This window comes from Etheostoma spectabile, chromosome 12 (assembly GCF_008692095.1).
Source record: "Etheostoma spectabile isolate EspeVRDwgs_2016 chromosome 12, UIUC_Espe_1.0, whole genome shotgun sequence".
Classification (NCBI taxonomy): domain Eukaryota; kingdom Metazoa; phylum Chordata; class Actinopteri; order Perciformes; family Percidae; genus Etheostoma; species Etheostoma spectabile.
The window spans coordinates 23765000-23779131 of NC_045744.1; the positions used below are offsets into that span (position 1 = coordinate 23765000).

General features: G+C 40.5%; 1 protein-coding gene across 1 annotated transcript in view; it reads right to left on the minus strand.

Moving 5' to 3' along the window:
- The window catches only part of myo10 (myosin X), a 153825-nt gene that overhangs the window by 15411 nt on the left and 124282 nt on the right, over nucleotides 1–14132 (minus strand). The window contains exons 21-27 of the mRNA XM_032531883.1: nucleotides 13297–13411; nucleotides 8769–8875; nucleotides 8429–8650; nucleotides 6755–6794; nucleotides 3837–4063; nucleotides 2055–2150; nucleotides 977–1070 (exon numbers count right to left, since the gene is read on the minus strand). Coding sequence (XP_032387774.1) covers nucleotides 977–1070; nucleotides 2055–2150; nucleotides 3837–4063; nucleotides 6755–6794; nucleotides 8429–8650; nucleotides 8769–8875; nucleotides 13297–13411 — 901 coding nt within the window. The remainder of the gene's footprint in view (nucleotides 1–976; nucleotides 1071–2054; nucleotides 2151–3836; nucleotides 4064–6754; nucleotides 6795–8428; nucleotides 8651–8768; nucleotides 8876–13296; nucleotides 13412–14132) is intronic.

Here is a 14132-nt window from a genome sequence, read left to right on the forward strand (position 1 = left end):
AAAGTGTTTACTTCAAGGTACAACACTTAAAGGTCCCATTTCATGAAAATGCCACTTGACGAGATGAGGTTATTTAACATTAATATGAGTCCCCCAGCCTGCCTATGCCCCCCCCCAAGTGGCTAGAAACGGTGATAGGTGTAAACTGAGCCCTGGGTATCCTGCTCTGCCTTTGAGAAAATGAAAGCTCAGATATAAAAGAGACTTCAGATACAGTATTAGGGACCACTAAGGTCTATATAAAAGAGACTTCTGATACAGTATTAGGGGACCACTAAGGTCTATATAAAAGAGACTTCAGATACAGTATTAGGGACCACTAAGGTCTATATAAAAGAGACTTCTGATACAGTATTAGGAGACCACTAAGGTCTATATAAAGAGACTTCAGATACAGTATTAGGGGACCACTAAGGTCTATATAAAAGAGACTTCAGATACAGTTTTAGGGGACCACTAAGGTCTACATAAAAGAGACTTCAGATACAGTATTAGGGACCACTAAGGTCTATATAAAAGAGACTTCAGATACAGTATTAGGGGACAACTAAGGTCTTTATAAAATCATCCAAAAAGCACCATGTCATGGGACCTTTAAAACGTAGAATTTCCAATACATCCGTGTTTGTTAGTTCAACACAAAAGACTACATCAACACTATATAAATCACACATTTTTTATAAATGTTAAAGTGTGTTCAGATTGATTGTTGAGTGAATTTTAAAAGTGACACAAATCAAACAAAGTTAGTGGAAAGAGAAGAAAAGAAGCAGATAAATCCATGAATTGAGATGAGTTGAGTGCCACTTGTTTCTGGGCTTCCTATGAAGTTATTTGACTTTGCAAAAAAAAAAAAACGACGAGTGTAAGCAATATTAAAAAGTGTTTTTCTTTCTAAAAACCTTCCAGCTTAGCGTACAATATTACAACTCCATTTCCCAGAGTGCTTTGCTTCCCCCCCCCCTGCAGGACTCACCACAGCATTCTGGGGGTTGGCCTGCTCATCGTGCATCTCTCTGATCTCCTGTTCTGTCGAACCGTGGACCTGACTCAGCACGCTGAACCACTGGCTGTAACCACGGAAACATCATCAGCATCATCATCATCCATCATCATCCTCATCAAGACAACTAAAAGTTCATTCTGGAGTAATTTCAGTCATGTCATCTTAATAAACAGGGATATAATTACGTCTAGATGGGAAAAGTGGATACATTTCCTTTGGGTTGTTGTACGTGGATTTTCAAGCAAAATCATTCTGTATTTTTTAGCCTGATTTATTTACTATTGCTGATATGAACAAGTGTGTATTTTTTTCAGTTTTCTGTCACACATGTTGAACACATTGAAGAGGGGACACTTTCTATCTGTTTTTACATGTAAAAAGATGTTCATTGGATTGGATTTCAAAATAATTCATCTTAATTTTCCACTGGACAAATATACAAATATAGTCCAGTGGAAAATTCAATTACAAGATATTCATTTTTGTTTCCCAAATGCATCGCTATAATTATCAGTGTGAGGCATTATACTGTACAGTAAACAATGGGGATAGTATTTTGATTGTAAATACATCAATATGTGAGTGTGTGTACAAATAAGGCAAAAAGAAAGGTAAAAAGCTGATTGTGTGTCAGACATATGGCGCTGATTATTGGCTCCCGCTGAGGGAGAGGCTGGCACGGCGAACCTGCTGCCAGCACACACTGTTCATCTTCCTGTCAGGGCAGACATGAGGAGGAGGAAGTGGACTGTCCCTCTGAGAGGAAATCAATGTGTTGCCAGGGGCAACCGGCACACCGACCCCACAGCGACAACACCTCCGCCTCATTAGAGTACATTGACAGTGACTGAGAGTATTCATGAGGGTTTAAAGCTAATGTGGAAATGACTTAGAACTCGATTCTTGCCTTGCCGTGGACTTAGAGAGGAACGTAAAGAAAGCTGGTGGATGGAGGAGTGATGGTAGCATTGTAATAAACTACAGTTGGACTACATCTCTGCATGAAAGGTACAGCGTGTTTACGACATCTGGAACAAACCACATTTACCTGGCATCCTCGGCCGACTCAGCGATCAGGTGGTAAGTCCTCTCTGGCATCACGATGTTGATTCCATTCTCCTTCCCGGTGTTATCAATGATTTCTCTGCAGATCACAAACAATGTATAATAAATAATATCTCCATAAGTGTGTGACCTTAAGGTGTTCAGCTTGCTCTTTATCTTAAAAAAGTCAGTTAGGATGCCAACAAAGTAATCAAAGTGTATGTTGTAAAAACGTCATTTATGTCAAAAGAAAAAGTCATAGTATAGTATGTTGACATTACCATAATAAATCATAGTATCGTATGTCAAAAGAAGTCATAAAAAGTCATAGTATAGTATGTTAAAAATAGTCATAGTATAGTATGTTAAAAATAGTCATAGTATAGTATGTTAAAAATAGTCATAGTATAGTATGTTAAAAATAGTCATAGTATAGTATGTTAAAAATAGTCATAGTATAGTATGTCAAAAATAGTCATAGTATAGTATGTCAAAAATAGTCAGTAAAGTATGTCAAATAAAAAGTCATAGTATAGTATGTCGAAAAAGTCATAGTATAGCATGTTAAAAAAAATATTCAATGTACTATGACTTTTTTTAAACTTTTTTCAACATATACTATGAATTAAAAAAAATCAATATGAAATACAATGACTTTTTTTGACATGTATACTATGACTTTTTTATTACTCTTTTATTATGAATTTTTTCAAAACATTTTTGACATACTAAACTATGACTTTTCTTTAAAACCTTTTTCAACATGCTACACTATGACTTTCAGGAAATCGTCGCAGGTCAGATTTGAACCCTGTGCCTTTAACCTAAGGAATAAACCTCTTCATATTCTTATGAACTAAGAACTTAATTCTACCAATAAAAGCTACCAGCAACTTGTTTGTCCTTTTTTTAACATAATATGACCGTTAGGACGGTTGAGATAGGGGGAAGAAAGCTGCCATGGGTTGGTTTTGAACCCTGGACCTCTTCATCAAGGACCAAATATCTACGTATACATCTGGGGATCTGCTCTACCAACTGAGCTACACAGCCCCTTGTTATGGCTGTTTTCAACATTCAGCATGTTATACTATTACTTTTTTTTACTTACTACACTATGACTTTTTTGACATAATATACAATGATTTCTTTTCCTTTTTCAACATACTACTATGACTTTTTTTACTTTCTTCGGTTTATTGCACTAGGACTTTTTTCGACATGCTATACCATGACTTTTTTTAAACTTTTGACATACCCTACTATGATTTTTTTTTCACTTTTTTAATATACTATACTATGACTGTTTTGACTTTTTTCGACATGCTATACAGTGATGTATTTGTACTTTTTCGACATCCTAAACTATGACTTTTTAATGACTTTTTTCAATATACTATAACTTTTTTCTCACTTTTTCAACAAACAACTAACTTTTTTTAACTTTTTTCCACATGCTACACTATGACATTTTCAACATACTATACTTAGACTTTTTTGACTTTTTAACCATAAAATAAAAACCTATGACTTTTTTGTCATTCTATACTTTGACTTTCCTGTTAGCTCACCAAGTTGAGGTGCTGAATCAAGTGGTAATTCATAATCTGAAGTTAAAGGGTCGAACCTCACTACACTAACTTGTAATGATTTTTTTACTACATACTATAGTATGACTTTTTATTGAATATCAAAATATCTTTAAAAATATTCATGGAATAGTTTTTTTAAATCACCACCAGAACAAATTCAAACATCATAGTGAAGATTTCGGAGTAGTCCTTACTTTGCGTTATGCATATCCAGCACCCCTTTCATCTTGTCCTCGCCGTCATTCTCAAAGTACATGAGCTTGCTCTGCCGCAGCACGAACCAGCGGCGCTTCCAGTTCCGGCGAGACAGCGTCGATGAGCCCCCTCCTTTCTTGTGCAGCCAGCCCTGCTTCAGAGCCTCCTGCTTTCCCAAACCACAGGAGGGCTCGTCTTTTTTAAAAGCACCGCGCCGTTCCACGTGTTAATCAGACCCCTGGGGGGCAAAAAATTCACAATATCATGTTTTTCCCCCTTTTTGCTGCTTTTATGTAAGGATGGACTACAAAGGAAGACAAATATAACCATTATTACCAGCGCCCCCTTAGGTCAAACTGCGTCATTTTACACTACAGTTTTCTGTCAAAATCAAAACAGTGGTGTCTGAAATACTGTGTGATACATGTAAAAATAAATACAGTAAAAAGATACAGTACATAGCCCCAACCATGTAACTACAATCCTTTGTTGAGTAAAAATTTAGGCAAAATTGAAATGTTTCTTGTTTTTTGCTTTTGGATGAGAAAGTCGATAAAAAAAAAGGATTTTCTCTTTTCTCTTTTTTTATCCTTTGAAAAATTCGGGTTTGGAAATAAAAAAAGGGAAAAAAGGAAAGTTTTCCCAACCCAAAAAATCCCCCGGGTAAAAACTGGATATTTGTTTTTTTTGCGGGGGAAAATCCTTTTTTAAATGAAAATCTTTTTAGTCTTTTTCCTTTTTCCCGGAAAAATGTTGTATTGTAATAACCCAAAACCTTTGTGAAGGGAAGCTTTGGAAGTAGGGGAGCGTGCGCACTGTAGGGGGATCCGCCGATCACACTCTCTCGGTGCCCAAACCTGTAAAAAGTCCCTCGCTGTCCTAAAACTGAATAAAAAACAATATAACTTTAAAAACCAACGAAAAACCTTTCAAATTGTCACCCCTTTTTCTTCTACAAAACCTTTGCGGTTACGGAGACCCCAAACCACCGATACTGGCCCCTCCGACTGAACGGTAAGCCCCCCTGGCTGTTTTTAGGTTCCTACCGAGGGGCCCGGTGTCAAGGGGCCCTGGCCCTGCGAGGGTTTGGGGAAGGGCCACCTGCCCCCGGGGAAAAGCCCTCATCGTAGCGTCCTGGGCCCTATCCGAATCCTCTCCGGGTGGTTGGCCCACCAGGGCATCGGACTCGCCTCAATAAATCTGGGGGGGGAAAAGGCCGAGTCCCCGCTGGTGGGGGGGTGGGCAGACTGGGGGCCCGGGGGAAAGGCGCGGCTGGTGAACAGGGGGTTGGGGGCATGGTGGCTCACACCGTCTTGGCGTCGGGTCTTTTTCAACGAGTCGTCACCTTCGGATCCCGCTTTTTCGCTGGCCTCTGATGGCCATCTCACTTGGGTTGGCGGTCTTTTTAAGGGCCCCCCCAGCCCCCCCAAGCCCCGCGACCCTTTCCCTCGTTGCCCTCCTCCTTTCCCCCTTTCTTCCCTTCCCTCCCTTTTGCCGACCCCAAAGACTCTCGATGTTCCGACCACTCCGTCCTCGTCGAAATTAAGCGAGCAGGAAAATGCTGGCCCCCCTTGCAGGCCCCGTCCTCCCAAAAAACCCCTAGCTCCTGGTCGCGGAGAACTGCCGGGGGGTTGAGGACGCTTCGGCGGGAAGCTCCTGCGCTCCCTGCCTCCAGAGACTGGATCCCCCTCTAGTGCAGGATCTCCCCCACCTCGACCCCCCTGATACGGTTCCCCCCCTTCTTCAATGCCCCTTGGAGGGGGTCCCCGACTCCACTCCCCACATGTCCGTGAGTTGGGGCGCCTGCAGGCTGGCGAGCCCAAAAGGGCCCTCCCCACCGTGAAGCTCCTCCATCTTCACCTCCTCGCCTGGGGTGTGAAAAAGACGCCAATTTGAAAACTGTCTTAAATAGTTTTGGGAGCGTGACGTTCCCACATCCCTGCCATCTGCATTAAAACTCCGTTTTGCTCATGGTACCAAAAGCTAACTTGTATATAATCAGTTTTAGACAGAATAATTGTTTTACACACACCTTAAATATGTTAATCCTGTCAAGAAAAGCGTCTCAAACATACTTCTTAGCCCTCATGTTGTCCTTGGGTCAAATTGACCCGTTTTCCTATATCAATGTTCTTTTTAACTACCCAAAATAACATGAATAATTCCACATAAAGCTCTAAGGCAAATACAAATCTCTAATTTGTAAAACAAATTGAAGTGTTTTTGAAATAGTACTGAGTAAAAGTTGACATATTCCAGTCTGTGATTATCATCAACATCCATTCCTTTAATTTTAGTCTCAATAATTCCTAATTTCTGCTTTTCTAACTCAAACATTAGGTATAATTTCCTATAAATGAGGTTTATTGACCATACATTAACTGTAAAACTAAAGTTAATAAGGTAGTGTTACGTAGTTTGAAAACGTCAAAAAAAGTGACAAACATTGAAAAAAAGCAGCAAAAGTGTTGAAAAAAAGGGACAAAAGCTAAGAAAAAGTGAAAAACATCGATAAAAAGCGTCAACAAAAGTGTTGATTTTCAATTTTCACAGACACAAGGGTTAAAACCCTTATCAAAATCTGCAAGTGTAGTGAGATAATTTATACAAATTAAACTATTTTATGACTTTCAAGTGTCATTTTTCACAATTCTTGCATCTTGTTTCAGGATACCCATGCTCACTTTTCCCGGAAACCAGTTGATTTATTCCGGATAAAGGTTGAAAAATAATGACAAAATAATAAGAAAGAAATGTGTCTGGTAGACTGAAATGCTAGAAAAAAAAAATTCATGAACTATTTGGATATGGCTTTATACAGTAGACTGTACTCATCTGCGAGAAATCCTCAGTTAGAGTGTCAAAAAATGGAAATGCACTTTTTAACACAAATGAATCCCTTAGTGATTTATCGTACCTCCCTGGCGAGTCTCTCCGCCTCCAGCCTCCGTCTCTCCCTGCACAGACACAAACAGACGGACATGCATCAGCTCACTGAAACAGGCAGTAAGAGATAACAACGACCAAAATAACAGAAGTAATTACATTACATGTCTCATTGTGGCATTAAAACCCAGACTGTAAAAATCAGCCAGGAAGTATGCATCATCCATCTTAACAAGAACAACAAAAGTGTATATTATATTAAACCAAATTATACTTTTGTGAAATAGTATCCCAGTATAAATGCATGCTGGTTTAACTCCATCTTTGCTCCAACCTTTTACTGTTATTGAGACAGTGTGGGTGGACCAGAATGTCCTCGGTATTATTTCTGGGAATCGGGGATTATTAGAAACACAGTCCAGTAGTTATGTTTGCAGAATTACTACTCTCGCTGAGTTGGTGACCTTTGTAACCGATATTTTTTAAATCATCACTCATAAATTTGATGAGATTTGCACTCAAAGATTCAATTAAATTGATTTAGTAATTTTTTTCCAGAATTAATTCCTCCAATTTACATTCAGCCTACCCTTTGCTCATTGTGTGTTGTTTGCCTGTTTGTTAGTGTGTTTACTTGTTTGTTTGTTTTGTTTTTTGGGAATGTCCCCGCTGTGGGATGAATAAAATATCATCTAATCTAATCTAATCTATTGGAGAGTTGGCTTTGAAACAGCATTCAGACTCTAAAGAAGAAAGAAAATGGACATATCACATATTCTAACAGTGGAATAGATGTCTTCAAAGTCAAGTCAAATAAAAAGGGGTTGTGAGGAGGAATTTGGACTCATGACCTCTGTATTTCTTTTCTTTTTGAAACATTTTTGGGGCCTTTTTCCCTTTATTTCAGAGTGGATAGACAGGAGAGAGATGGGGGATGACACGCAGCAAAGGGCCGCCGGTCGGATTCCAACCCGGGCCGCTGCAAAGGCCTCAGCCGACATGGGGCGCACGCTCTTACTGGTTGCCCCACATCTGTACTCCTAAAAGCCCTACTTGGATTTGCTGTTGCTGTCTTTGTGACACAATCCATTCATTCTCCACAACTCTGAGATGTACGGAGCAAAACGCATCACTGCCGGTGCACCGGATGGTTAAGTTTAGTCCGGATACTGTTTTTAAACCATTAAAAAAAAAGAATTCAAATGCTATAAGATTAAATAAAACACCCAAAACGTTCAATGAAAGTAATCATTGATGTCGCCTGAAGAACGTTGTCTGGAATCATCCATGTTATTTTTGGACAATTTGGTTAAAAGAAATCCATATTTCTGATATAAAACACTTAGACCCAAGGACAACACAAGGGTTAAGTTTTCGCCAACACCACCTTACTACCACTAGTTTTACTACTTTTTGGAATTCATGGTCAATATAATAATCCTTGTTTATATAGACTTATACCTAATATTTGAGTTTAAAAAGCAGAAATCATGAATTATTTTGACTGATAGTTCAAATCAGAGGGACGTAAAGATGAGTTAAGCCAGGAATGAAAGTGATCAGTTGTATTTGCAGAGCGTTGTAAGGAATCCAATTATTTTTTGTGGTAATTTGGTTAAAAAGAAACTCATATTTCAGACATAGGCCTTTTTTAAAGGGGTCAAATTTGACCCGAGGACACCAGGAGGGTTATCTAGACACCCACCTCTCCATCTCCTCCTCCATCCTCCTGCAGCGCTCCTCCTCCTCCCTCCTCTTCTTCTCCTCCAGCAGCTGGCTGAAAGCCTGGCGGGCCAGCTGGCCTCGCACACGTTTCTGGAAGGTGAGCGCTGCCCAGCGGAGGAGCAGGAACTTCCTCCTCCAGTAGAAAGCCCGATAGTTCTTCTGAATGACCACAATGCAGTGCAGCAGCTTCCTGTATTGCTTCCTGTGTGTAGGACAGAATCAACAAATCAGTTAGCAAATAGCACTTTTGGTTAGAATGAACATGAAAACTGTTTCTAGGACGGTTTTTGATGTTATTGTTGAGCTGAATAGCCATATACCTGGCCATGTAGCCCATGACGTGGGCTTGGATGATCATGGCTGCTCTCAGCACCTCCATCTCCCTCTGCTTCTCCAGGCGATGCTCCAGAGACTCCCGAAGAAAAACCTAAGAAAGGGAGGAGAGGAGGACGGACGTAGTGAGAAAAAAGAAGGGATATGGATAGAGGCAGATGTTGGTATTCTATCTCTGTTTACAGAAGTTCCCGTCTTGCAGACAAACACTTTTCACTGATGTAGAAAGTAAGATGAAGGAGGATAGAAGAAGAATACTTTATTATTGTTATTCCATCTCTGTTTCTCAGATTAGCAGTCCAGTGTTGCATACACTTTTCCCCGTTGTAACAAAGTTTAAATAAAGGTTCAAAACATGCAAGTACAAAAGAAGAAAAATCTATATGCTACTTTGACAATTCTTTGTTGAATTTTTAAAATGAGAAGCGGGAAGGATGCCATGTCTGATCAACACAGGGTATGACTTCATGAGGGTCCAACTGAGTTATTGATTTCTACTACACGTTGATGAAAAAATTTCCTTTCCTCAGCATCAACTTATGATTACTATGATTAACAATGAATCAGTTGATTTCCAGATGTTGAGTTTAAGAATGTCACAAAATAGCTAACCGTGTAAAGAACAAGAATCCCAACTTTGTAAAACCAGCGTTAAGAAATTCAACAAGTACTGGATTGGCTAATTAAATCATCTACAATATGTGTTTGAATTATTCTCAAATATCAACTTTTGAGAGGCTAAGAATGATCTTTTTTAGATTGTTTACAACATGTTTTTTTCCATTTGAGTTGTAAAAGGAATTTCATCAGAACAAAATGCTGCAGATTCAGAGATAAAACATATGAATCATTTTGCAGCAGGCCTGTGCATTTGGGTTTTTGATACAAATTAAATAGATATTTATTGGTAATTCTTCAACTTTGTCTTGAAAATGTATTTTCAAGTACCTTATTACACATGCCACTCAACAGGCACAATGGAAAATGGAGACTGCTCTACGGTATTAAGACAGTACAGAGCAGAACATTAACAAATAATGTCCGTTCATGGCACAACGTAGAACACTCCCAGCCTCTGCTTAACACACTTCATCCCTTACGTGCGCTCTATCACATGCACATTATGAATTTACAAGTGAACAGAATTAAAAAGAGACAGTCCCTCCTTTTTCTATAACGTCCCCATTTAAAAGACACTCCCTTCCAAAAGAACAATGGATGTGAACAAAGCAGGCGACATGAATCAAATCCAGATCCTCCTCTCCTTTTGTTCACACTGTTAAAGACCGCAGATTACGCAGCTAGTGATTTCGTCTAAATCTCTCTGTGAAAAGACATTTTTTTACAGGCGCTTAGTGCAGCTGCCTGCTATAGGAGCCAAGCTGTCGTCCATTGATAGAGAAACTGGGCCCACTGAGGGACGCCGGGGGTTAATCCGATTAGGGAGGGAGGAAAATGAGATATGGGACGTGGTCTCAGGCGACAGAGACAGTGGGGAAATGTCACAGTGCTACAGGGGTACAGGAGTACAGATTGCCTTTCTCCTGTTGAATAATGTATAATGTTGTGTGTGTGTTGTGTGTGTGTGTGTGTGTGTGTGTGTGTGTGTGTGTGTGCGTGTGTATGTTGTTGGCAGAGTTTTGAATCCTCAGCGGTGAGGCACTAATGAGATTTTCAGGAGGAAATGTAAACTCGTCGGGGTGATTTGAACATCACTGATGAGCAGGTTAATTAACAAGGAAACATGCAGTGCGTGCCCCAGTGCACGCGCGCACACACACACACACACACACACACACACACACACACACCACACACACAAACACTCAAAGCAAAAGCACACAAAATCACCCATGAATTCAGATGTTGGGTCAGTAGAACACTTTGCAAACAGTTAAAGCCTCAAAACAGATTAAAACTCTAAAACTAACTGATGCAGCTGGATAATGCCTCTATTGAGATGTAAAAAAAGGGAAAGTACTTCAACAGTTGTGGAAGAGACATTCGGAGCAAAAGAAACAGGACCACTGTGTAAATGTACACATTAAAGTACAGAACCTTAGTCAATGTAGGCTAGATCAGATGCTACTCAGGTGTGCTTACATTCTAACAAAACCACACACATATAATAAAAGGTTAGCATTGTGAGGACCACAATGTCCCCGTAATGTATGTTGAGATGTCCCCACAATGTCTACAAATATACACACAGTGAGACAAACACAAACACACACCCTCACTTTATTAAACATCTTGAATCACACAGGCTCAGAAAGCGCGGCCTCGTGAACGAGTGCACACATTTGCTCCAATGATAGATAACAAACCCTTTTTAAAATCCTGCTACAAAATTAGCGCAACAAAGCCAAAAGCCTGGGCCCCTTTTCGTTCTTGCTGTCAAAACCTTTCAAGGCACGTCGCCTGAGGGGTTCAGCTCGGGGAAACAGCACCCGGGAGAGCCGGCAGACCCAATCATTTCCCAGGAATTAAGTTTGAGGTTGTTAATAAATAAAAAAAACACCCAACAACACTGAGACAATAGTAAGGCCATGTGCCAATTGAAAGGGGCTGGAGGCCCGGCTCGATGTAAATCTCACTGCGAGAGGCAGAGGGGACAGAGGGGACAGAGGGACAAAGGGACGAACCCTTGAGGGAGTAAATTGTTTAAACGGTGTTTAGGGAGTCAGAGCAAAGGACGGGTTTCAAGGCTTCAGGGGTGGACTCCCCGGGATGCTCTAAAGTCTGTAATTAAAATGCAAAAAAAGGAAAATTTTCGGATCTTTTTTCAGAAAAACGACTAGGTGTTATATCTTATGTATTTAAAATCAAATGTTTTGAGTAATATAGATCACTTCCTAGTTTAATCAGATGCTCCTGATGTTGATGAGCCTGCCCAAGCAAACAAACAAATGTGTATGATGATCCCCCATGTTAAGCCCTATTCAGTAATGACTTCAAATACACTGTATGTCATGTATACGTCTATTTCATATATTTAATGTATTACTATGCAACTATTCTTCAATCTGGGAGGGTTAAATGGTTCACTTATTGAGATGTATGGGTGTAGTAATGTTTGGTTTGGAGTCAGTGTGCAGGCGTTACTCCTTTTCACTTTTTCACGCTCCGAGGGATAAGACGTCTTTTAATACAAAAAAATCCTGATAAAGTGAAAGGAGAAATTGAGCTAACATTTTATTATTCAGGTGATAACTGAGTGCATACACACACACACACACACACACACACACATTAATGGCGGCCATTCATCCGTCCACCCACACAAACATGCATCCTCCGCTGCTGTCACCTCTTGCTGTATCACACAGTCATGCTGTGATTACAGATCTGTGTCCCCATCTGTCATTTCTCTACAGCCATCACACACACACACACACACACACACACACACACACACACACACACACACCACACACACACACACACACACACACACACACACACACACACACACACACACACACACACACACACACACACACACACACACACACACACACACACACACACCACACACCAGGATCCAATAACTGTTGGATTCCACGCTTCCGGTGCTCTGGACTTTCAATTATTCATGATCACATGCACACAGCGAGAGCCGGCAGCCACCCAGGTACCTGAGCTCTGGAATGGGTTCATCCAGCTGGATTTGAAAGACGCATGAAGCCAAATTAAGCCTTAGGGGGGGCAGCCAACACATATTGCTGAAGCACTGTACATTTGCATCATATTCATGTTCGAATTAAGAACCTTCTAGGTGAAGAGACAGGGATCAGCCGGTGTGAGACAGAGGCAGAACGAACAGCGGGGCATTCAGGAGCTCAGGAAAAAGTGAATTACACTAAAGAGACCTGAGCGGAAGGGATGTGTTTCACTGCTGATAGACAGGAAATGCACATCTGTGGGGGAAAATAGCTTCCAGGGAAAATAAGTTTCTGTCGTTGACACATTTTTGAATTATCCAAAGGAGCCTAAACTGTTTTTTAAACATAAATGATGTAATTATGTACACAATGTTTGTGTCTGTGGAGTTTCCCCAAAACACTTCTGCTTGGTTTCTGTGTTCGAGTTAAACTACACCGTTACAAAGTAAGTTACAGTTAGTCATATTGACACAAAGACCAGTCCCTGTGGCAATCCTAGTCAATTATACTGTAGAGAACTGAAACCAAGGGATGTTCTTCACTGCAAATAAATTTAGTTAGGAAATGGATATCAGTGAAACATAGCTCAAAACTAAAACGTTACAGAGTCAGCTTGAGTACACTCAACAGACCAGAGACCTGTGGCAATACAAGACCCTACCAGACCCGGTTTGACTGGATATGAATTTGTCCCAGCCTGACAAAGGACCCCCCTGAAGACCTCTACTTCTTATTTCTCAAAGGAGAAATTTACGTGCTCAAATGCAATAAAAAAACATCAGAACCATCCAACGAAGATGACAAAACACCTTCATGCGAGTATGGCTTTGAAAGAGCATCAGTCCCTCACCTTGGTCTTTCCCAGCTGCCACTCTGAACTGCTGCTGTCGTAGAGGTGCAGCAGCTGGAGGCAGCTCCCCTTGGGGTCCTCCGCCTTCATCACGCCCCGCATCAACACCTTGTACCTGGAGAGGGGGTGAGGCAAAGCGAAAGTTACAAGTCCAGCCGTCCCGCTGTGGCTCACGCTGCTGTGGGGCATCAAGGATCTTGTTTGCATCGTGTTCCTTTTTTTTTTTTTTTTTTTTTACTAAGATTAAGATTATTAGGTATTTCCACAGCTTTTGTTTTCATTTAGTCCAGTTTTAGCTTAATTCTGGTCTCGTCCTGATCAGAATCAGGACATTTACAATCATAAAGAGATTTATTAACAGGTAAGCACTTACTAGGAGATTGCCTTGGTTCATGTTGCATACACATGACAATACTATAATACAATATAAAATATACAAACAATAAATGCACAAATATGTAACAATTACATACATGTAACTATTTCACATTATGAAAGAATAAAGAGGCTGTATGGGTTAGGGCAAGGATGTACAAAAATGTAGAGGGATGTAAGCCTAGAAATCTAGATGCACCCTAGTGGCAGCAAATGTAAATTGCAGCAAGGGTCAGTCTGGGCTAGAGGGATGTGCAACCGTTCAGGATATATCGAATGTGGGGAGGACTCATCTTTACAGTTTTAAGAATTCAACAGATCCTCTTGGTAAAATGCTCACAACATGACATGTTGCAGGTGCTCTAGACAAAGTTAAAGGATCTGAACACTGACACGGGTGGTTTCAGTCAAACTGGCTGATTGGACCTCTTCCCAGGACTGTGAGGGTGCGTTTGGGCTGA